The sequence below is a fragment of the Engraulis encrasicolus genome, chromosome 19 (genome assembly GCF_034702125.1).
Source record: "Engraulis encrasicolus isolate BLACKSEA-1 chromosome 19, IST_EnEncr_1.0, whole genome shotgun sequence".
NCBI classification, from domain to species: Eukaryota; Metazoa; Chordata; class Actinopteri; order Clupeiformes; family Engraulidae; genus Engraulis; species Engraulis encrasicolus.
Window position 1 is genome coordinate 45,811,152 of NC_085875.1, and position 24,531 is coordinate 45,835,682.

Consider the following 24,531-nt stretch of genomic DNA (forward strand, 5'->3'; position numbering starts at 1 on the left):
CCATGATGGAGAAAAATGGGAAAGTTCCTCAAAGACCACTCCACTGGTTCGAGGGGGACCAAAACGTTCTCTTCCAATGTTACAATTGAAGGGTTCCTCAAAGAATACTTAGGCGCTCTTTAGTTTGCCACTATGGAGGAACCACTTAAGGTTCTCTCACAAACTATTTAGAAAACCTTCCAAGCACATATACCGGTAGGTTCATCAGAGAACCCTTAGGGGTTCTCCCACAATGTCAACTCTTCGTTCTTCGACGAACCTTGTAATGTTTACAGTACAGTGTAAGACAGTACATCCATATTTGCTCATTGCCAGTGTATTCTCTAGCCAAGAGGCCCTCTTCCTCTCAGGGTTCTTGGATCAAAGACCTGTGGAGGTGGTGTTATGTTATTTGTTATGAATAATAAGGGAACCAAACATGTGACCATCTGAGGAACCTGGGCATCACCTGCATCAATTGGCAACAGTCAAAATACCAGTGCTAGCATGAACAGAGATGTTGAAGAAGTGTCTTCATACAGTGCTTCACTAGCTGTGTATTTTCAAATAACTAAACAAACACAGGGGAGGTAGCGATCGCACACAGTGGGTGAAATATGTTCAGATGTCTATTTTATTAAGACAATATGTCATGCGCAAAATAAAAAAAAACTTTTGGCGCTGGCCCATTATCAGCATTTTCAATCCAAATTGGAACGGGTAAACCCAAGCGTTAGCTTCCTTTTCGTTTATGGGGCCTTATGTTTTCGTCTGACATCTTGGCCAAATAAAAATATCTGTCAGCGTCACTGTGCCATCTCCACCTTCCCTGTTCTAATGTTAGCAAGTGACCCATGCAGAGTTGTATAAAGTAGAAGTAAAAGTGCTATTGCAAATGTAATAACAACACTGATGTTACATAGCTGCAAATATGTAATATCATACAGTTGGTGTTGTAATTACACCCATACCACTTCTACTTTATACAACTCTGGGGTGCATTTCTCGAAGCCATAGTCGCTAACTACTTTAGCTACTTTGTAGTTTTCAATGCAATTTCCCATTGGCAACTACCCAAGTTGCTAACTGGCTAACAACTACGCATTCGAGAAACGCACCCCAGGTATAGTAGTGATGCCTCACTCCCGGCTCCTTTCGGAGGACACAGGCCTCTCCTGTGAGTCTGCCTCGGCCAGGCTCTTGTCCAGAGGCACAGAGGAGGTGTTCCAGCCGGCCTCAGAACCCCGGGGTGTTTTCTACACACACACACACACACAGACACACACACACACACAATATAGTACATTAACTAGTAGGCAGTGGAAAGACCATCAGACAGTTTCCAGCTATTTCTGAAAAAGCTTGAAAGAAATTCTTCAGTATTGTTTGCTACCACTGTACATGCAAAGATGGTCTTATAATGAAGAAAAAGGTGTAATGGAATGTACAGTAATACAATGAAGTTGAAATTGTGGTACCTGCTCAGAGTGGGTTGAGGTGTCATCTCTGGTGTTCTCCTGTGGGCCTGGGGAGGCAGGCCTGTCATCTGGAGCAGGAGAGCTCTGATCCTACAACACATGACAACACGAGTGTGTGAAGAGAGAGACCATCCCAGACCATGGCTCTCATTTCCTGGGGAAGACCCCACTGGTTGATCGCAATGTTACTGTTGTGTTTGTATAATAATGAAATAAAGTGGCCTATATATACCTATACACAGGGTTCATACACTTTTTCACCAATTTTTTTCCATGACTTTTCCATGACTTTTCCAAAACCTTTTTCTGAATTTCCAGGACCGAATAACCATTGACCAATCGCGCGCGGGGGGTGGGGGCGTATTATATTACAGGCTATATTACGTAGCCTATATTATAAATATGTAATTACTGTATATATTTACTATAGACTATGGCATATTATATTATATATTACATAGCCTATACAAATATGTAAACAATAAACATAGTTATACTATAGGTTATCTTGTACTACAAGCTAAGCAACCATTATACTTCATGTTGTATTACATTAATTCTGCTATAATTCACCAATGTTATATAATTCGCTTGTCTAATGTACAGTCAGAAATGAAAATGAATAGGCCTAGGCCAGCCTATAGCAAATTAGGTCGTAAAATCATCATGAAGACACATTTGTATCAACATGCTCTCTATGGAGATGGATAATGCTCATCCTGCCCAAGTAAGAAATCAAAGGCCTGCCTACTACACCTGCCTAAGCACAACAGTCCAAAGCTCCTGTAAGAATGATAATGTCGTCATTTGTTGTGGTCGTTGCTGGAGCAAAAAAAAAAAAAAGAGAGAGAGACTGCACTGTTCGTAGCATAGTTCTAGTCTGACGCCCACTCAAGGAGATGCTAGGGTGAGTTTCATTTTGTGTTGCAACGATCTGACCGATTTGAAAACAAAGCCACAGATGACTTTTTTCAAACTCTAGCCACGCTGCCGTTTATACCGTATTTCAAAACAGGCGCGTCATGCCGACATTTGTAGTCGTTTGGCTCGCGGTCAGCTGCACATATACTACTGTACGGATTTCATGTAATCTTTCAGCACACTGGACAAGTTCACTCGCAGGCAGCAGGTGCATTGCTTATCAATAGGCTATCAAAATATCGGGGCTTACCGAAAGCATAAAGGTTCGCTTGGTGCCCTATCTGGCAAATTAAACCAAGACCAAACAGGTCTTAGGATTGTATTCCTTTTGGCATTAGCTACGTTTCAGTGGAACCGCTAAATATTTTACAACGCGTAGCCTACTGCTAACCTGTTAGTAGCTGAGGAGGTAACCGCCTGCTGTATCTTGCCCTTCAGGTGGCTAACAAGTGCCGCTGCTTCGCCGATATCGGACGGACACATCAAAACTTTCGTCCTCTCCAGCCATTGTTGATCATCTTTTGAGAAAGTTAAGCCGCGCATTGTTGGAGTTACACTTCGCGACATGCTGTAATATCGTACAGGACCACATTTCTTTTCTAGGATTAGAGCTATGATCACCTCTCACACACTACATCTAGCTCGCGCGTTACGAGGCGGATTGCCAGGTGTGACTGATTTCTAGCGCCAAAAACGCTTGAAACCCGCCTGGAGCCATTACAACATGCGTTATTTGAAGCCCACTCAATTTGGCAACACATGATTAGGCAGACGCAGCCTGCACTAGCCAACATTTCCACGAGAACTCGGACATTTACATTTTATTACGCCGTGGCATCAACTTCATAAAGATAATTGATGAAACACTGGATGGATTTCCATGACTTTTCCAAAACTTTTGACCAGAAATACGTTTTCCATAACTTTTCCAGGCCTGGAAATTTGAATTTTCAAATTCCATAACTTTTCCAGGTTTTTCATGACCGTACGAACCCTGTATACATTTTTTGATCTCATGTGTGGACCATTTTATCATACTTTATTACATAAATGAAGAGAGCTGCACAACAGACAGAGCAGGCATGTACACATGCAACATTGAATGAAACCTGAATTGAAAATACACAACAATACCGCTTTTTAATATATGCTCTCTGTATGTCTTCTGTTGCACAGTCTTGCACTTTAAATGTCTGTATGTGTATTGGTACTCTAGGTGTACTGTATATGTCTAACTCTGTCTATGTCTATACCTAAAATATGTCTATGTCTGCATGGGAAAGTAAGAAACGTAATTTCAATTCTTTGTATGACAAGTGCATGTAAAGAAATTGACAATAAAGCCGACTTGACTTGACGTGATATCATCCTTCCCAACTGTGATGGAGTGACCATCGTTAGGGCTGTGGCTGTGCTCTGACATTTGATAACGTGTAATCCTTTAGTGTAGCCGTCAAAAAACAAACATGTTTGGGGCAGCCCTAGCGTAATGGTTGGGGGGGTGGACTCAGATGGTTTCAGATTCAAATCCCACCCTTACCTCTCCCTACACCTCCATCCATGGCTGGCTAAAGTGCCCTGGGCCAAGGCACCTAAGCCTACATTGCTCCAGGGACTGTAACCAATACCCTGTAAATAACTGTAAGTCACTTAAAAGCATATATAAAATCATCCGCTAAGTGCAATGTAATGTTTGGGACATGGAGACCTGGCTCCGAAGCTAGGTGGGGAAAATGATCCTCCTTAGACACACTAATGCACATAACATTTGTATTTTCTGCACTTTGTACAACACATTTGTACAAAATGTTTGTATTTTTGCACCACATGTATTATATTGAGCACAGTAGTTCTAGAGACATTGGTACCTGTGGTTGGTGATGAGGTGAAGCAGAGGGCTCCTCACAGGTGTCTGTGTGAGTGGGAGGCGGGCTACTAGGGCTAGGGGTCTGCATCACTCTGGAGACATCCACTGGCACATTCACCTTCAAAAGAATATCATTTTTCAATGTCCCTTTTTATTTCTTTTTTTTGCCCTGATGATTCAAGAAATCTGTTCGAAGAGATGGTTTTATATTTGGGTGTCTCTGGATCACTGCACACTCATTCTCTCTCTCTCTGTTTCCTCACAAATCCATCTCTCTCTCTCTCTCTCACACACACACACACACACACACACACACACACACACACACACACACACACACACACACACACACACACACACACACACACACACACACACACAAGCGCGCACGCACGCACACACCTCTGGGTCACATTGAGGATTGCTTTTCTCAGATGAGTCTTCCTTCTCTGGTGTCTCCGCTCGTCCCTGCAACAGAGAACAGAGGGAGGATGGAGATATGAGCCAAAGCTAATTGGGTATCAACCAGGGAGACGACAACACAGCTCTGGCTTTCAGCGCTATTTTTACCACCGCAGCAGCCAGGGACGAGACGAGAGGCAATTATTTTAGGATGTGTGTGACATTATTGTGCTTAGACAGAAAAAAATCTCTCTCTCTGTCTCTCTCTCACACACACATACACACGCACACACACACACACAATCACACAAGACAAGAGAGTTCTATTTCAAGCAGTTCATATTGTCGATTGTCTTTTTCATCTCTCTTTTCTGTCCTCAGTCAGAGAGAAACTGTAATCTTATGAGACACAGACCCCGATTACACAAATCACAAAAGACATAAAATTACATCTCTCTCTCTCTCTCTCTCTCTCTCTCTCTCTATCTCTCTCTCTCACTCTCCCTCCCTCCCTCCCTCTCTCTCTCTCTCTCTCTCTCAAATCCCTGTGAACCATTACTATCTTGCTTTCTGTGTGCTTCAAGGTTTTGCCAAAATCGGTTAATGGATAGGCTATATGTATTCATCCTGACCTTGCCCTAAAATTAAGTTGTGCAGTTGCCCAACTTATGCACACTTCCTAGTGCGTGTGTGTGTGTGTGTGTGTGTGTGTGTCTGTGTGTGTTGGTGTCTGTGTGTGTGTGTGTGTGTGTGTGTGTGTGTGTCTGTGTGTGTTGGTGTCTGTGTGTGTCTGCGTGTTGTTTCTTTGTACCTCGGGTTCAGCAGTGGGACTTCTGCTGACTTGTTCCTTGTGCTGACTGGAGGCAGATGGTGAAGGTGAACTCACTTTCCTTTGTGGAGCTACATTTTGCTTCAAAAGGAACAGGAAAGAAATAAAAAGCCATGGCCATCTTTTCTATTCTTAAAAGAACCCTGATTTCCGAGAAAATGGAGAGACAAAAATAATAATAATAATAACTACAGAATTATTTCTTTGTGTAATGTATTCCACATCCTTTGACTCGGTTTCAGAAGTCTCTGATTTATGAGAGAGAGAGAGATAGAGAGGGAGAGAGAGAGAGAGTGTGTGTGTGTGAGTGAGTGAGGGGTGAGCGAGTGAGCGAGAGAGCGAGTGAGCAAGAGAGAACGAGTGAGCGAGAGAGAGAAAGAGAGAGAGAGAAAAGAACAGAAAGATAGACACATAACACTTTGTGTGATATCTTTTCCTTCCGTCATCTCAGTAAGAGAAGTAGTCTACCTGATCCTCCAGGCCTGTCTCCAGGGTGTCCTCCTTCCTCTGTCGTTCCTCCTCCTCCACCGTCTCAGCAACTCTCTGCCACAGACAGATGATTTATGAGTCTAATTCAGCATCAATGTCAAGCAATGACACACATCACAATATTGTCTGATGTGGGATGTGTAGGCATAGGCTACTGTGACAAGGCATTGGTAAGAAGGAAGACATTATAAAATATAGTTTTCACCAAACTTTGTGGTGGAACTACTGTAGTGGCAAAAGTCTCTCATATGGGTCTAAATGTGTTCCTGATATGGGTGTTTGAAATGTTACTGAAATGTGTATTGACAGCTTGTTGTTATGCAGATAACTGAATTCTGATTTAGAATGCAGTCTTTCTTACTGAAGCTGGAAAAGTGTGCCTGTGTGTGTGTGTGTGTGTTTGTGTGTGTAATATTTCCATTTAATGTATGGATTAGTAATCCTATTGTGTTGAAATATAAGTAAAAGTAACGTGTGTGTGCGTGTTTGTGTGTGGTGCCCATGTCTGTGCATATGTGTGCGCAGGGTGTGATTTGTCGGAAAACCAGAAGGGGGGATATGTTTCAGATTTTAATCAATATCAATGGGATTACATTACACTGTGATTAAAATTATTTGTAAAAAGTTGCGATATCAAAACCAAAAGGGGGGACAATCCCCCCATCCCCCCTACAAATCGCACCCTGTGCGTGCGTGCGTGCATGCTTGTGTGTGTGTATATGCGTGTGTGTGTGTGCATATGCGTGTGTGTGTGTGCATATGCGTGTGTGTGTGTGCGCGCGCGCGTGCGTGTGTGCGCGCGCGCGCGTGTGTGTGTGTGTATGTGCATATGCGTGTGTGTGTGTGTGTGTATGTGCATATGCGTGTGTGTGTGTATGTGCATATGCGTGTGTGTATGTGTGTGTGTGTGTGTATGTGCATGTGCATGTGCGTGTGTGTGTCCACACGTGCCTGGTCTACAGGGACGTCCACCATGATGTTCTCGTCCTCCTCCACCTCCTGCGCTCCCCGCACCTCCTCTCTCCTCTCGCCCCTCTGGGCCTGGAACACGCTGGAAGGGGGAGCCGCTGCAGCACACACCACACCACACCAGGGAGAGGGAAAAAGGCATCAGAACTGAAATGCTTGAACAGTCAATGTAGACGGTGGGCTAGATTTCGTAGCTCCTTTAGAAAACGAGTTTCGTTCTCACTCTCGAGTGGCAACTTGATTTTTCTAATATGACCTCCTGACAATATGTAAAGCAATATTCTGGCTGTTGCCACGCTGAAAAGTTGCACGTTGATATAAAAAAATAACGAAAATAAAAAAGACTGGGGGTGACGTCACATAATGCACAGTCAATGGGAAGTCTCCGCCCCTCAAAGTTGAAAAGGGAATATTTATCCGCATATCAGGCTTTTTTCATAGGCAGATAATTCACCTAATCATTGAAACAACGTAGGCATTTCATTCCTGACCATTTTCCTATTACTGGAAAAAATAACACAGCTTGCATTTCTTTACTGACACGTAGTTTTTTGGCGAATTGATCTACCCCCGTCACCTCATTGCTCTATTGCTTTGAAGGAACAGACCTGTCCTCTTTTTGACATTTATCTCTCGTTGCCCAATGATGGTCAGACAGTCGAACACTAACAGCGAAAAAGAGCACTTCTGAAAGTTTGAGGAAAATATTTTTTTTGCATGTACACCACAAGTGAGCCCACTTACCCCCCAACTTGTAACTTTTTGCCATGAAATCTGACGGTTCCGGGTAGCATGCACGCGCTAGCTGTATTCTGCCTCGTTGACTTTGCATTGACGTGACGTCACTCGGTCGGCTAGTTTTTGATGTCATTTTTATAAATCAATGTGCAAGTTTTGAGGATGGCAACAGCCAAAATATTGATTAATGGGTTGTCAGGGGGTTATATAAGCAAAAATGAAGTTGCCACTCGTTAACACCAACGAACTGACAAGCTATGAGACTGGGCCCACCACCTAATGTATTTATCCCATTATTATCACACATTCTTTTGTGGTGCCTCTTTGTATGTAAGAGAGAGAGAGAGAGAAAGAGAGAGAGAGAAAGAGAGAGAGAGAGAGAGAGAGAGAGAGAGAGAGAGAGTTAGAGGTCCTAGATTGAGGTCCTTGATTGATTGATTGAGTGATTGAGTGAGTGAGTGAGTGAGTGGGTGAGTGGGTGGTCGTTTCTCAATGTGAAGTGTCCTGGCCTTACTAAGATGAGTAACGCCCATTTTTCGAGGATTTCACGTCATCGTGACTCACCAAGTACTGTTCCAAAGTGAGATATGCTTCAAAATCTATCAAGTGCCACACTCCTGATTCGTAGAGATTTCCAAGGCTGCACTTGTTGCATCCCTGCCATGACAAAATACCCAGAATCCTTCTTGTATCCACACTCTCATGTTAAGTTTAATAATGTATTGTATGTTTCAAATCTATTGAAAACAGCAGTGTAGTGGCCAAAACTGAACTACTATAACGTTCAATTCCACACTTCCAAGCATGTTCCATTCATAATCATTTTAGATGCTTGTGAGGCTTTGAGCCTTGTCTTGCATCAAGGCTGTGACACTGAACTTTGAGAATCAGCCAGTGAGTCAGTGAATGAAAGAGGAGAAATGAGGAGAGATTGTGCCTAGACATTTGAGGAGGAGGGGAGAAAAAGGTTAGGATAGAACAGGGTTCAGAGAGAGAGAGAGAGAGAGAGAGAGAGAGAGAGAGAGAGAGAGAGAGAGAGAGAGAGAGAGAGAGAGAGAGAGAGAGCCCTTACATATACCTGGTGGAGGTCTGGCTTTAAATCGTTGTGTGCTGGGGTTCTTCCGCACCCTCACAGGCTTAGCGTAGAAGACGGACTTCTCCTCTCTGACGCTCCTCAGACCCTGCACCATGCCTGGGCTCCTCTCCTCCGCCTCATCCCCTGTGGACTTCACCCTCCGTCCGTCCATCTGAGGAACAACAACACTCTCATCTTTGACATTTTTGCCTGGATGAAGATTCTCATTCATCCAGGTTGTGATCATCCTGGTCATTTAACATTTCATCAAAATTGTGCACATCCCAGGAAAAGGTGCAGGACAAAGGCTGACTGAAAGTGTGAAGTGAGTGTGGACTCTTCACTCCAAACATCTACAATCTCTTCCACTCATTTCCTGTTCTGTTCTGTCTTAACCGTCTCGTCATTAAAGGTACACTGTGCAGGAAATGGCCAAAAAAGGTACTGCAACTATGCTGTTCATTGAAACTGGGCTGCCTATTGCCAAATTGTATCTTTTCATGAAAGTTTACTAGGTAATAAACTAATATTTTCTAGTATGGCCCAAGTACAGTCATTCTTGCTGCTGAAAATGGCTATTTCTGGAAATTCAAAATGGTGGACCATGGAGAAGATCCCCCTTTTCATGTAAGAAAAATGCAATTTTTCCAGTCATAATGAATACTTAGAATTTGATGGTGGTGGTAAGTATTCATGAAAAAGGTAACATTAGTGAATGGGTAGCATGAATTCTGGAAATAAACAACTAAAAATCTCACACAGTGTCCCTTTAAGGTCACAAATACAGGACAGGACCTGAATGGCAGGCTGCATATAACAAGGGGCTGATCACTGATCCAATGGAAAAACACACAAATTGACAATTACCTCGGGTGAGTCCAAAAGGGCAGAATCACTGTGTGTGTCTTGAGGACCGGCCATCATGTTCTGAAAGACATTTATCACATACAATCAGAACTCATTACAGAGCTCTTCAATGTCCCCTTCAATCAGCAGCATAATTACTCAACGAGGCTTCAATGATGTTCCTTGTCGTGATGAGCGCATTTTTCTGATTACAAGAATATGCATTGCATTTGACCAGTGAGCGAGGTCAGTAACTCCAACCTGCACGCTATACATAGCAGTCTCTTACTGTTTAGTGCATCCCCAGTTTTATGTCCCATAGATTTGACTAATAATCGGTTTATACATTTTTTATCTTATTTGACCTTTATTTATCCAGGAAGGTCCCATTGAGGTATGAAACCTCTTCTTACAGGGAGTCCTGGCCAAGACAGCATTAAGACAAATAAATGGAGGAGGCACATGCATATGACGTAAAAACAAAAAAGCACATGCAAGGACATGCACAGGTCATACACATATCAGACATGGGTGCAAGCAGATAGACACTAGACAAAGACTAACAAGCAAGGCAGACAAGCACCAAACAGTAAGAGCAAGCACACAACAGACAGGAAATACAGGGACCACAAAACTGAACACAGAATGACATAAAACAAACACAGTAAAACTGAGATTAAAAACAGTAAAACTGAGATTAAAAACAGTGACACTCCTCTACTAAAGTTGTTTTAAAAATATTTTTAAAGCTATCAATAGAGGGGACAGATTCCAAGTTTAAAATGCTTTGGAGGTTATTCCAAGCATGTTGGGCATTTGATCTAAAAGAGGTCTTGCCTAATTCAGTGCGCACAGCAGGGGTGTTTACGATTATTTTATCAGATCATTTAATCAGATTTAAGTGTCCAAACATGGTTATTATGTCTTACCTCATATTTCCTCTGTTGTTGTCTGCGGTTCAGTGGATAAAACCTACAAAGGTCAAAGGTCATATGTTGTTGTTGTTTTTTAAAAAGGGAGTATCACTAGGGGCTGCTGTGCTGGTATTTGTTTGCTTAGATCCTGTAGTGTAGATGTAAAAAGGGGATGTAAGAATACAAAAGGTTGGTAAAGTACGTAGAATTACAATAGGCCTACATTACATTAAATGACATTAGCAACCATTAAAGAGCAAGTAGACAATTGTTTTTTAATGAAAAGGTTGGGACAAATAAAGACTTTTATCTGCTTTCAGCCCCGCTACATCTGGTAATATCATAATACCATTTACATGTCAATATCACCTACTTTTTATGATATTTTTGATGATGCAATAAAAGCAAACAACTCAGACATAACCTTATTTTTTATCCTTAAATGGCTTTACCAGTTTTTAACCATTCGTGCACAGCATTCCGAGACGCAGTCTTTTCTTTTAAAGGTCAGAAGGTTTAAGAGACGCCTTGACGGCTGATGTTATTTACAATATGGTATTAGACACTCTGAAAAGGACGGCTGTGTCTGACCAATGCAAATGTGCAAGCATTCAAATTCACTTTACAAGGCACTGATTTATTGTCTTTGTGTAACTTCTTTGTGTGCATGTCTGAGAGAGAGAGAGAGAGAGTGTGTGTGTGTGTGTGTGTGTGTGTGTGTGTGTGTGTGTGTGTGTGTGTGTGTGTGTGTGTGTGTGTGTGTGTGTGTGTGTGTGTGTGTGTGTGTGTGTGTGTGTGTGTGTGTGTGTGTGTGTGTGTGCAAGTGTTTAAGTGTGGGGGTGGGTGAAGGCTTTTTGTCTATTTGCGTATAATCACTCACGTCCATGTTTTTGCTATCTGTGACCAATTCTATCTGTTGGTGCCACAGAGGGGGTGATTATCTGTGTTTGGGGTGTGTGTGCATCACTGTCTGTTTGTTTCTGTGATTGTGTGTGTGTGTGTGTGTGTGCACGCGTGTGAGTGAGTGAGTAAATGTGTGTGTGTGCGTGTGTGTGTGCGTGTGCGTGTGTGTACTCCACCTGTCTGCGCTGCCCCCTGCAGCTTTTGGCAGCGACACCTCCAAATAAGGAAGCTTCTTGAACTTCTCTGTTCCCACGGCAACGTAGCACTGGCCACTCACCAGCTCCTGCGCTGACGTCACTGTCACCCCGTCCAGAGTGCACAGCCTGGTGACGTCACAGCAGAGCAAAGGGCATGCCACATCTGAAATTCATATTATGCTCCTTGTGTGTGTGTGTGTGCATGCGTGTGCGTGTGTGTGTGTGTGTGTGTGTGTGTGTGTGTGTGTGTGTGTGTGTGTGTGTGTGTGTGTGTGTGTGTGTGTGTGTGTGTGTGTGTGTGTATGTGCGTGTCTTTGTCTATACACGCTATCTAGTGGCAATTTACTGAAAGCCTGATGCTTGTTGTGTGGGCTGAGTGTTTGTGTCCTTTAGTTACGCAGAAAAGTACTTGATCTGATCGTGTGCTTGTGTCAACAAGAGAGAAGACGAAGTGTTAGAGAGAGAACGATGGAGAAACGGTTAGACAGAACCATGAAGCCGAAGGGAGAGAAATAGAACGATGGAGAGAGGAAGAGTGAAAGATAGGAAGCAAAAGAGTGAGAAGACGAGAGGAGAGATAGAGTAAAGATAAAGTTAGAGGGAGGGAAAGGGAAATAAATATAAGGTAAAAAAAAAGAGACAAAGCTATCGAGTGAGAGAATGAGAGGAAAGACGGAGTGAGAAAGAAAGAGAATTGGAGAGCGAAGGAGAAGTGGAGGGAGTTAATGTAGCACAGCTTCTGTAGAGCGGAGAGCAGAGAAAGAAGGTAGACAAAGATGGTAAGAGATGAAGAGAGTGAAGGAAAAGAGAGAGAGAGAGAGAGAGAGAGAGAGAGAGAGAGAGAGAGAGAGAAGGAGAGCAAGAGAGTAAAATAGAGGGAGAGAGTGCTACAGTGTGTGAGAGAAAGAAAGAAAGAAAGAAAGAAAGAAAGAAAGAAAGAAAGAAAGAAAGAAAGAAAGAAAGAAAAAGAAAAGAAGAGAGAAAAGAAGTTAGTAAAGAGACCTGCATAGGGTCCGGTGTGTAGAGCAGAGAAAGCGAAAACGTAGAAGCTGTTTACACGTATATGGATATTTTTGAAAACACTTTGGTTTAGGCCTCACGTTTTAAAAATATCTCAATTAGGGAGCTAAAGCGCATCTGTAACAATGGAGTTTTTATTTTTATCCACAGGTCATGTTTAAACCTAAAGGAATGAAAATACCCGCATTTTAAAATATCCAGATGCGTGTAACTGTCACCTTAGAGAAAGGCCGTATAGGAGATGAAGAGAATTAAGGGGAAGGGGGATGAAGAGAGAGAGTAATGGAAGACAGTCACTACGTTTACATGCCGTTTTTAATTCCGAATTAATAATTCAGAATTAAACAGTGTTGAGTTTACTTTGATCTTTCATTTAATTCCGAATTAAAACGTATTTACATGACGTTTTCAAAGCGGAATTAAGCTTTTTATTCAGAATCAAAGTCAGTTAATTCGGAATTAAATGTCTCATGTAAACTTAGCAAGTGGGAAAGGGGGATAAAGACAGAGAGACAGAGAGAGAGAGAGAGAGAGAGAGAGAGAGAGAGAGAGAGAGAGAGAGAGAGAATAATGGAAGACAGTGAGACCTGCGGACGGCTCCGGTCCGTAGAGCAGCCTTCTCTGTGATGAGGCAGAGCACCTGCTCCAGGTCTCTCAGCATGCTCCTGGGTAAGATGAACCTCAACGCAGAGCCCAGCACATCACCATTCCTGAACACACTGTACATGTAGCAGAGGAGAAGATTACTCTGTGTGTGTGTGTGTGTGTGTGTGTGTGTGTGTGTGTGTGTGTGTGTGTGTGTGTGTGTGTGTGTGTGTGCGTGCGTGCGTGCGTGTGTGTGTGTGCGTGTGTGTGTGTGTGTGTGTGTGTGTGTGTTCATGTTTAGAGCCAACAACCAATTTCACTAAAAATTGAATACATAGCGTATACTGTATTTTCTCTTGGCCATTAAAGTAAACAATAATGTTGCTATTATATAACATATAATTACGCTACTTTTATATATTATTATTTAGTATATCTGGAAGCATACAGTCTTTTCTTCCTGCTTACTGTATGATGCATGGAATGGGGATGATCTTCCTCCATCTGGCAGACACATTTGGTCTCAAGGGTGGTCTTGCCTGTAGCGAACAAAACAATACGAAACTCATTGTGATACAATGTTTATAATTATCCGAGCCATGAAGACAAATGAATTAAATGATTGCACAGGTTTAGCTATGTTCATGGTTTTACAGGTATTGATAATCACATGTGAGGTTTACTGGCTATATTGTAGTTATAATGGCTCATCTTGTTAATCACCGATAAAAGATGCATAACACCTGCATGTTATTCATATGCATAGCACCTGTAATGTAAGCTATTTATTATGCAAAGCACCTGGGTTGAACATATTGAACATGCAATTATCTTCAATCCCTCTACTCAACTTCTGAGAGGAATTACCCCCCCGCTCATGGAAAAAAAAATGATATCGAGTCTTTATATAAAATAGGCACAAAACCTTTCGTGTATTGTTGCTTAGTATATTTTCAGGACAGACTGAACGTGTGGCATTATTTTCCGCCACCTCCTACTCCTCAACCAACAGGCACAGATGGTCCCAATCTGAGTCTTAATGAAGGTTTTAAAATACACCGCATGCTCTAGCGAAGAGTTAAATACACAGTCGGTGCTCAAATGTTTGAGGACTTGGCTCAGAGGTAGTCTTTGGCCGTAGTTCTACGGCACTGCAGCAGCTGTTTTCTGTGTCCGATTTGTAACAGTATTTGGCCAAACAATGGTGGTTGGTAGGGAGCACTCAGGGGCAGGCATGCCTGGGCAGGCCAGAATCTCCAATAACATTAAAGCTCCGAGCTCTTTGTTTTTACCCGCAAGAAATCTCAATCTCTCTCTCCTTACGTGTGCGTGCGCACGCGTGCACACACACACACACACACACACACACACACACACACACACACACACACACTCTCTCTCTCTTACACACAACATGCACACACACTATTTCACTCTCACACACTCACTCACACACACACACACACACACACACACACACACACACACACACACACACACACACACACACACACACACACACACACACACACACACACGCATACACACACACACACTTATTCTCTCTTACACACAACATGCACACACACTATTTCACTCTCACTCTCACTCTCACACACACACACACACACACACACACACACACACACACACACACACACACACACACACACACACACACACACACACACACACACACAGTTTTTCATTCTCTTGCTAATTCGCCTGTCTTCACACCAAGCCGCTCCGTTTGATGATAGTGCTGTCATAAAGAGGACCCTAATGACTGCTGTCCTGCCCTCGTAACAAGGGACACCACAAACACAAAACACAGCCATTGCCACACTCTTCTTAACCACCCACTCCCAGGAATGGACTGGCCATCTGACATAGAGGCCATTTCCCGGTGGGCCCGGCACCTTCATGGGCCCCTATTTTCAGAAAAAAATGTAAAATATATGTATATAGGGGGCCCCTTTAAGCCAAAAGTGCCAGGGCCCTATTTGTCCCCCTGTCCAGCCTTGCCCACTCCTCACTACACTGGATGGACTGGACAGGAGAGGATGACAGAACTGATTGATGGCACTGACCATGGGTCACAACAACCTAATATTTATTGTCAACATGCTGACCCCCTGAATGGTAGTTATGCAGATAGGCAACTGTAAACGGGGCAAGATAGGAGCTTTATCAAATTGCTGTTAAATGAGCATGACCTTACCTCTAATTTGCTGATTTGAGGTTTCTTCACGCCTGTATTCAAATAACTGTGGAATAAAAACAAAACAGAAAATCAAATTTCAGACAGGACAAGGACATAGCAGGTGGCTGAACGTAATTGAAGAATGCCGTTGTAATACAGAATATGGTGTAATGAATAATATCATAAATTAGTCACTTAATGTGCAGAATTATTAATAACTTCCTGACCTCTGAGGTGATTATGATTATCATTACATTATGATGTATTGGATTACAATAATTTGACCCACTTTGTCCAGCAAGGAGCAAAACCCACATTCATTTAGAAAATCAGTATAAAAAAATAGGAATTATAGATATCTAGGGACTTATCTTGTAAAAAAAAAATGCTTTCAATATTGCACATTAATTTGTAGAAAAAGTGTCTTGTGATTACTATAACCACACTTAAAAACCCACATCAAATAAACATTAAACACCACATCAAATAGGCTGTGTTCTATCTCCTCTGCTGTCTAAACTCACTCCAGTCTCTTGAACCTCTCGAATCCAGCCGCCACGTAGTGGGAACCCGTCTGCAGGTCCTCCAGCTCCCGAATGCGGTGTCCGTTCCTGGGGGTGTAGAGGGTCCTCACGGCCAGAGGAGCATGGATGTTCTGGGTCACGTCGTTCAGGAAGGCTTCCATGCAGGCGACCTGCCTTTGGTTGACCACGAATCGCCTCCCTGTGAAGAAGGGGTCACCATTGCGGTAGACCACCACGCTCTTGACAGGAGGCAGGACCACCGTGGTGGTGCCGGAGGTCATCTTGGACCAATCCAGAACAGAACCAGCTCAAGCTCAGCTGTCTTCTGCTCTGCTCTACACTTCTCCCCACTCACCACACGCTGTGGTTGGGCTCCAGCCCCGGTAGTCCACTGATATAGTCCATGTCAAATGTCCTCAGAAAATAAAACTGTATATATTGTTTCTAAAGCAAAAAAAGGTGAGCAGTTTAAGTGTCGTCCAACGTGATGTGTTTGAAGGTGTGTGTGTGTGTGTAGTGCATGTGTGTTTGAAAGTCTAGTGTGTGTGTGTGTGTCCGTGTGTCCTCTCTAGGCTTCCCTTCACACGCTCATGTGTCCAGTCGCACAGAAGGTCTGTGAGTATTTCCTGGTTGCCATGGCAGCCCAAGCAGCAATGGCTGCTAGCTTTGTGGGCCCTACCCACAACAAAAGGGTAAGAGAGCAAGAGAGAGAGGGAGAGAGAGAGAGAGAGAGAGAGAGAGAGAGAGAGAGAGAGAGAGAAAGAGAGAGAGAGAAAGAGAGAGAGAGAATGAAATGGATTGCGAGGGAAAGGACATGATAAAAAGAGGGTGAGAGGGTGAGAGAGAGAGAGAGAGAGAGAGAGAGAGAGAGAGAGAGAGAGAGAGACCTGGCAAGTATGAAATTAATTGAAACAGAAGCTCGTGTGATGCAAGAAATGGAGATGGAGACGGGGCACAGCTCAAGTGGTCTTGGTTGCATGAATCAGACAAAGCACGTCACTCCTCTCCTCCGCTCAACAAAGATAATACACAGCACTGAATTATCAATGAGTTTCCATTCACGACAGGACGCCGCACATCCGCACTGTGAAAATAACACCATCCAAACAGAAAAACACACATCATGCTAGATAACACACACAAACACACGCATACATGTACAGACATGGGAACACACACACACACACTTCCCAATAAGTCTGGTCTTCTCGTCGGCTCGTGATAGGTCACACTGTTTCCCAGTTTGGCTGTTCATTTATGGGTTGGTTGGACAATTTTATCCTTAACAAGAAAGGCAACAAAATTCAAAAGACATATCGGAAATCATGTCCCATCATTAGGTACACAGGTGTATACATTTCAACAATGGTTGTTGATTACCGGCACTGGCTGTATAAGCCAAGCGATGGCTTGTCAAAACAGCAATGTTCATTTTATTGACCATAAATTGGGCAGGGTCTCTACAGCGGCGAGGCTTTTGCATGTTATCAGCTTTGGGCAGGAGCGATGCTGCCTGGAATGACCCCCGTGCTTCATTGCCCTTGGCAAGCACACTGCTATTTGAATAGTGCCACTCTTTTACTACTGGGGAGAGCTGGGCCTCATCGCCGCCTCATAGGTCAGATATTTCAAAAGCAACACCTCTGAGAAGGAAATTAACAAATCATTCTCATGCCATATAGCCCCACAGATACTGTAATTTCCAGGAGACAACAGCGTCAATGTAGTATTGTATGTACTGAATAATTCTTTTCTAATTGTACTAAACCAAGCTAACAGCACAATGATTCAGTGCAGTCTTTCATACACACTTAAAGAGACAGTGAGACCAATTTCATGCATAACAGATGACAGATCAGTGAGCAGTGGTCATAAAACATAATTGCATTTATTTTAGTACAAAATCTGTTATACAAAGAATATGCACCCCATTTTTGCGCGCGCGCACGCACACACACACACACACACACACACACACATACACACACATGCAAACATAACCCAATAAAACTACAGTCAAAAATACCTTCATATAGCAATAAAGTTCAAGTACCAAAAATAGTGTCATTTCACTGAAATAAGTGTCCCCCGTCCGGCTGGACATGATGTAGCCTTAGCTCACGGACTGAAGGAGTATCTCAGTATGTCCATCTCTCATGTTGAGGCAGCGGCGTGTGACTGACGTTGTCCTTCTTCCATGTCTTTCCTCAGGGACAAGTACTGTAGAGATTAAAAAAGCAACCAATCATCCTTTGTGGCATAGTACACAGCTCAGCAACAGTGATTTTCAAGATCAGAAATGACACATGGAGCACTTATTTGTCTGATACCACAAAATAAGGCCATTTAAAAAATCGTCCATTTAAAATCCTAATATCTCCTGCATGTACAGTAACTGCTCTCAGTGTATGAAAGTGTGTGCTGTATGTTAACATGTGCAATAATGTGTGGAATGTCTTTATTCTGTTTGTATTCTTGTAATGTAATGTCTTGTGTTTTCTGTTTTTCGCCTGTATGCTACTGGACACCTTAATTTCCCGGAACAAAAAATGATCTACCAGCATCTCTACTCTACTCTACTGAACAAAGCTGTAAAGCTAAACAAAGTAGTAGTTTGTAGCCAACTAGTATGACAGAAATATTTGGCATAAACTCTTTTGGTTTTTGGAGGGAAAGAAGCGAGAGGTGTGAAAAAAATGAAGACACTGGGCCAAACAGTAGCCAAGAAATTGGACCTACCGCAGTCTGAGTCCTGTGTCAAAATGCTGAAGTGAAACACTACCCTTAAGCCAGATAACACTTGTAAGGTCTTACGGCAGCTTAGTAGGCTACCATTAGGAGTCATTAGGACACTTCCCCCTCCACCATTGTGTGTGTGTGTGTGTGTGTGTGTGTGTGTGTGTGTGTGTGTGTGTGTGTGTGTGTGTGTGTGTGTGTGTGTGTGTGTGTGTGTGTGTGATTTGGTTTTAATATACCCTTCTACTAATTTCGTAAAGAGTCTCCTTAACTACCTATAATAAATGAGCACCAATGTTAAGTGGGAGAGGTGAATGTTGTTCAGGTTTGAAACATTTGGATCTGACTCTAGCCAATAAATAATATTTGGTCGTGATGACAGACAGTATATAATTCACCCGTAAGAGAGTGTGTGTACGTGTACGTGTACGTGTACGTGTACATGTACATGTACGTGTACGTGTACGTGTACGTGTACATCAGTGGCGTCTTTTGGTCATAAAAATTAGGGAGGACAAGGAGGTGGTCAGTCGAATAGATGCAGGTAAATGGGGTTAGTAATGGCAGATGTTTAGTATTAGGTTGTAGGCCTACTAGGCAACTTAACTGATATGGCATTGTGTTGTCTGGAAAGCTGTATGACATCTATAAAATAATTGCAACAAACTATGTATAATATATTATCATACCTGCCCAAAGTGTTTGAGGGGAAAGAAAGAGAAGAGTGAAGAAAAATATTTTAGAAAGTAGAAAGTTTCATAGGGAGTATATTATCAAGGCAGCATAGCATTTCACCCTGTCAGTTGTGTGTGTGTGTGTTGGTTTTTTTTACCATATAAATGGACAATTCTGAAGACCCTAGGAATGCCTACGTTGAGTGACATAGAATAGGCCTATCCTAAGGGTTTGAAACTCAACTCCTTCCAACATATTCTTACATATTTTTAAACATTTAAACCACTTCCATTATCTTATTTTTAAAATCTTATATATGATCCATAACATGGTACATGGCCTACGACGTTGTAGTCACCTATCCGTTTTGCGTTTGAACCTGCGTTGAGAGCGACAGCAGCGCAGCTGTGGAAGGAGGAGCTGACGAGCCTTGTCTATGGAACGCTGTGCGTCTGATTATTGGCTATTTCACTACAGTATCATTAAGCCTATGATACTGTAGTGAAATAGCCAATAGTAGGTTCCGAATAAAAAATACGTCCTACATATTACTTTGTAAATCCGTGCCTAGTATTCCTAATTCCACCCAAATGAAACTACATAACATGATGTAGGCTACATGTTTGAAGTTTAGCCAGAGACGTTTTATGAAGAGTTTAAAGCTTCGTGCTGTCATGTTTCTCGTCTTGAGGAGGGAGAACAGAACGCCAGTAACCCTAGGTCAGTGCATTCAGCCAAAAGCATTTTTATTCCCATTTGTAAATAATCCTCTTTTCGGAGAAAAGCACAACGGAGAAACGCAATGACAAGCATTTAGACTATCATTTGTGCACGCAGGACATGCTGAAACGAGACTCTCTTTTAAAAACGTTGATGATGGTCCGACCATTTGAATGAATGCGATTTGCATCCGTGCTTCGATTGCATTGGATCAAGTGACGTGAGTGACTGAATAAACACACTGACCTTTCCACTTGGTTTTCAATCTAAATCCAGGGAGTGGTATTGCGCGATTCACAACATGAAAACAGTTGATATTTAATTTGTATTTAATTTATTAGCCTAAGGGTTCATAAAACATTCGCCAATTACTCCAAACTTCCCACTGTCTGCTGCCGCATTCTTCTCACACGGTAGATTTGTATATTGTTGTCATGACGACCGAGTCCATGCTTGTCGTCTGTCAACCCAACTCGTCAAATTCTGATTGGCTTTTGATAAATTCAGCTTCGCTGATAGGCAGATTATTTCCATGGCTCTAGACCCGCCTAAAGGGAGGAAAGTCCTCCCTATAGAGTTCTTCAGCGGAAGCGGAAGCATGTAGTAGATTGTAGTCTTTCATGTTAGCATTTAAGGACGTCCTGGTTCCTATCGGCTTCCGGCCTCCATTGGGAATGAATAGGGGTAAATTTCAAATAAGCTCCGAGTGCAAGCACGCGCTTAGCGAACCCCCGCAAACTGTCGAGGGTGTTAAAAACAGGCTGTAGGTATGACATGGTTGATCATTTTGTGTCAAACTTCGACATAAATACGATGTTGCGTCCATATGCTAAACCCGGAAGCTTTTGGCGACTACAGAAGCGGCGCCTGTATCTAACGGCATGTACGTGCGGAAGGTTGTACCCATGGCAACCAAAGGAAAGTATGTAGTTCGGAAGTTTTAATGATCAGAAAGGGGTTAGCAATATTGAATTATAATCGTCATGATTTAACATGTGAATACACCAACATGATGATACGATCCGTTCCACTAATGAGAAAGGGATGCGGGGACACGCTAATGTTCGTTGTTGCCGTGCAACTTATATTTTTGCCAAACCTGAATCTCTATGGCGTTTTGCAATGTAAAAAATCGCCAGGGAACCGGTAGTCCAAACGCCGCATACAAGTTGACGTCAACGCTGAAGAGCTCTATTGAGCTCGAAAGTGACGTCACTTCCCCCGATTTCATGGGACCTCAACGGCGTTTTTAGCCGAAAATCGTAGCATGTAATCCAATGGCGGTATTAAAATGATATTTCGATCCCCTTCGAGTTGTGCCACGAGCTCCATATATGTTGTTTCTGATATTTTTGCTTAATTTTTCGTATGAACCCCCAAACTTTTTAGAAAGCTGTGTTTCTTCACATTTTTCATGCCGACGGCCTCGGAACAAAACATTGATACTTCTGCATGAATAATCTTTATCTAGCCTCTTAAACAGCATATTTGTAGCCCAGCGCATATCATGACTGAGATCAGAAGATATTTACTCTCTACCATGTTGTTAGATGGTCAGCTTAGGTCCCGTGAAACGCGGAACTAAGGGGCGGGACTTTCGAGCTCTATGCTCCATTCACTTCAATGTTAAAAAGTAAAGCCCGCGCTACGCCCGAGTTTTCACCATTTACAATGGAAGTCAATGAGGATGGAAGGGAGGACGGTCCTCCAAGGTCTATTATGTGAATTATAAGCGCTAAAGTATATGTTTTTATCGCTAAATAGCTATAAAATACTAACAATTATATAACAAAGATATAATAAATATGTTTTGTTTTCAGTACTTTATACTGGAAGATCTGGCTTTATTATTTTGAGGGAGGATCGTCCTCCCTTTCCTCAATGGCAAATACGCCATTGGTGTACGTGTACGTGTACGTGTGTGAAGTGAGTGTGTGTGTGTCCGCTCACTTTCTTGCGGCTGGATATGGCTTGCTGTATCCATAGTAGTTCCATGGCCAGCTTGTTGCGGAGCACTCGCGCTTCCTCTCGTGTCCGCGGAGGGTCTGTCTCCTCCAGGGACTGCCGAAGAGAGCCTAACAAATAACCATGTTATTACTCTACTGTATTAAAAAAGGAATCAGAACAATTGCCACTAAAGGAAGCTTGTGGGTGCATAACTTAGTACACATCTATCCCGAATTTACATTATATCACACACTTTGTCCAATAGAACCTAGCTAGTTAGGTATTGGGTATTGGTTGGAGTCCCTGAACAGTAGGTGACTTGCCCAAGGGCATTTCAGCCAAGCATGACTCAAGCATACTCATCAGACCACAACTACCCCTAATTTAATCACTCACATCCATTGTGACTTCCTTTATCTCTATAACATAGTAAATGTATTTTGCATTTTAGCCATGGCCTAATGGTTCAGTGGTTTTAAGTTCAGAGGGTTGCAGGTTTGAATCCCACCCTTACTGCTCCCTACTATGCATGGCTGAAATGCCCTTGGTCAAGGCACCTAACCCCACTTTGCTCCAGGAACTGTAACCAATACCCTTTAAATGGCTGGAAGTCACTTTGAATAAAAGTGTCAGCCAAGCATGAAGTGTAATGTACGGTAATGCAAGTTGGTCACCAGTATTTTGCCACAGTCCACTGGCACTACTCGCCTTTCTCCATAAGGCTTGGGTGCAGTCCTAACCGCCCCAGAGCAGCAGTGGTGTCCTGGATGCCCTCTGGGTGTGAAATCTCCTTTACCCCTTCCTGCTTGGATTCGCCATCTCTTCCTCCAGCAGTCAGACGAGAGGAGTCACCTCCTGCACTGGCTCTGGGGGAAATGTCTTTCACTGGCACAACCTCCTCGAAATGTGGCGGCCTCTTGTCATCTGTGACATTCCGCTCAGGTTGGGTGGTTGGGTGAACTTGGTCTTGTCGACCATTGCCCCAAAACAGACTATTCTGGAATGAGATTACATATGTGTGCATAAACCCATTAGCATATACTATTGATTAAACAGACTGACATGTCCATAACAAACCATTATATTGCTGACATGTGACTGTGTCAATCCCAGAAGGTCTGTTCGAAGTGGGTGGCAAGCGTTTTGTTATTCACCTCTTCAGAGAATGCAGGGATCTGTATGACAGTTCCCCTCCACCGCAGCTCATCCAGATTTCCCTCAATCTCTTTGACAATGTCCTCATATTCATTTCGCACACATTGGAGCGCCTTTCTCACCAGGTATCCTCGACAGAATGCCTGTAAAGAATGAACAAAAGACATTATTTCATGAAAACTGAGTCTCTGTTTATATACAAAGGCTTTTTAAAAAATCTCCACTTTTGCCGGAGTTTTTTGGAGCTTCGTTTATAGAGGGAAGGCCTTTGTTTGTTTGTGAACGAAAGGCACAATCGAAGGGGAAGGTCTGCGTATATCAAAATTAATTGCGTGAATATCCTAATTTCTTTCGAGTTGCTTTTGAGAATGAATGAGTGATGATATGATACAAAATGAGATGCAATCTGTGGATGCAATACCTTGGCTACCTGAATATGAAGTGATGTCTGGTGGTGACAGACCACAGACCTGTATTAATACAGGTCTGTGTGACAGACGTAAAACGAGCATGTTAGACTAACTCAAATCACCCGAACATGTCAGGAAGAAAATAAATGTTGTCTAGGTTTTGAAATGTGAAATAACTCCTTAGCAGTGCCTAAATGGGGAAATCAACTTAATCACTTTCATGTCTCCCTTCACTACACTACAAGGATTCCCAGATTCACGCTCCCATCTCATTACACTCCCATTTCATCTCGCTCCCACTAGCCAGACTAACGGTACCACCGCCATATTACGGAGCCAGTTATCTTGTTGATGTTAGTTTTTTGTTTCTAACCCTAACCTTAACCCTAAACCTAACCCTAACCTTAACCCTAACCCTAAACCTAACCCTAAACCTAAACCTAACCCTAAATTGCTTGTATGTGGCAGTATATGATAATACGTGAAATATAATCGGGTGGGGACCGCAAGTCCGGGAGTGATAGAAACACCGGGGACCGCACGTCCGGGAGCGAACTCCGTTGGGAGTCTCAGTCTGTATGCCACTACAAGTAGGCTACTGCATAACTACGCTTAAACCATACTTTTCTGCTGCTCCGTTGCTAATATGTATATGCGTAACATTTTCCTGAGTACGAACAGAACATTGCATCTACCTGGAAACCTGTGACTTTTTCAAACCACTCTGTTTTCTCCATAAGTTCATGGACGTTGGATGATGCTTTGATACTTTCGCCGTTGCTAAGTTGCTATGCTTGCTAACCCACTTGTGTTTACTGTAAACAAACATCAGAACTGCACTGCCACCTACTGGTCCGGAGTAAGCTTGAAAGGTTGACAATCTTGTCTCTTCTGGATGTCATGAAGTAGTCCTCACTCACTGTGTACTCCTTAGTTTTATAGACAACAA

The 24,531-nt window shown here is 42.8% G+C and overlaps 2 protein-coding genes across 2 annotated transcripts; both read right to left on the minus strand.

Moving 5' to 3' along the window:
• Positions 1-1,118: 1,118 nt before the first annotated feature.
• dcdc2b (doublecortin domain containing 2B) lies at positions 1,119-16,220 on the minus strand. The gene is made up of 15 exons (XM_063223922.1): positions 15,940-16,220; positions 15,429-15,479; positions 14,604-14,612; positions 13,681-13,776; positions 13,215-13,346; positions 11,587-11,733; positions 10,523-10,565; positions 9,615-9,674; positions 8,751-8,919; positions 6,917-7,032; positions 5,945-6,019; positions 4,648-4,713; positions 4,247-4,363; positions 1,458-1,547; positions 1,119-1,235 (listed from the first exon to the last, which is right to left on the minus strand). Exons 1-15 carry the CDS (start codon positions 16,218-16,220, stop codon positions 1,119-1,121), a joined length of 1,569 nt encoding a protein of 522 aa, XP_063079992.1.
• Positions 16,221-17,828: 1,608 nt separating this feature from the next.
• Positions 17,829-24,419, minus strand: iqcc (IQ motif containing C). Its single transcript, XM_063224255.1, has 5 exons — positions 24,278-24,419; positions 23,172-23,315; positions 22,726-23,014; positions 22,021-22,145; positions 17,829-18,159 (listed from the first exon to the last, which is right to left on the minus strand). The coding sequence occupies exons 1-5, from the start codon at positions 24,317-24,319 to the stop codon at positions 18,094-18,096; spliced, it is 666 nt and encodes a 221-aa protein (XP_063080325.1). The 5' UTR covers positions 24,320-24,419; the 3' UTR covers positions 17,829-18,093.
• Between the last annotated feature and the right edge of the window lie 112 nt (positions 24,420-24,531).

Coding starts and splice junctions, on each gene's coding strand:
- dcdc2b (XM_063223922.1), bottom strand. CDS start 16,220: ATGACCTCCGGCACCACCACGGTGGTCCTGCCTCCTGTCAAGAGCGTG. Junction 11,734..13,214: donor CGGACCGGAGCCGTCCGCAG/GTCTCACTGTCT, acceptor TGACGTCACCAG/GCTGTGCACTCTGGACGGGG. Junction 6,020..6,916: donor TGGACGTCCCTGTAGACCAG/GCACGTGTGGAC, acceptor TGTCTGTGGCAG/AGAGTTGCTGAGACGGTGGA.
- iqcc (XM_063224255.1), bottom strand. CDS start 24,319: ATGGAGAAAACAGAGTGGTTTGAAAAAGTCACAGGTTTCCAG. Junction 23,316..24,277: donor AAAAAGTCACAGGTTTCCAG/GTAGATGCAATG, acceptor CATTCTTTACAG/GCATTCTGTCGAGGATACCT. Junction 22,146..22,725: donor CCCAAGCCTTATGGAGAAAG/GCGAGTAGTGCC, acceptor GTTATTTGTTAG/GCTCTCTTCGGCAGTCCCTG.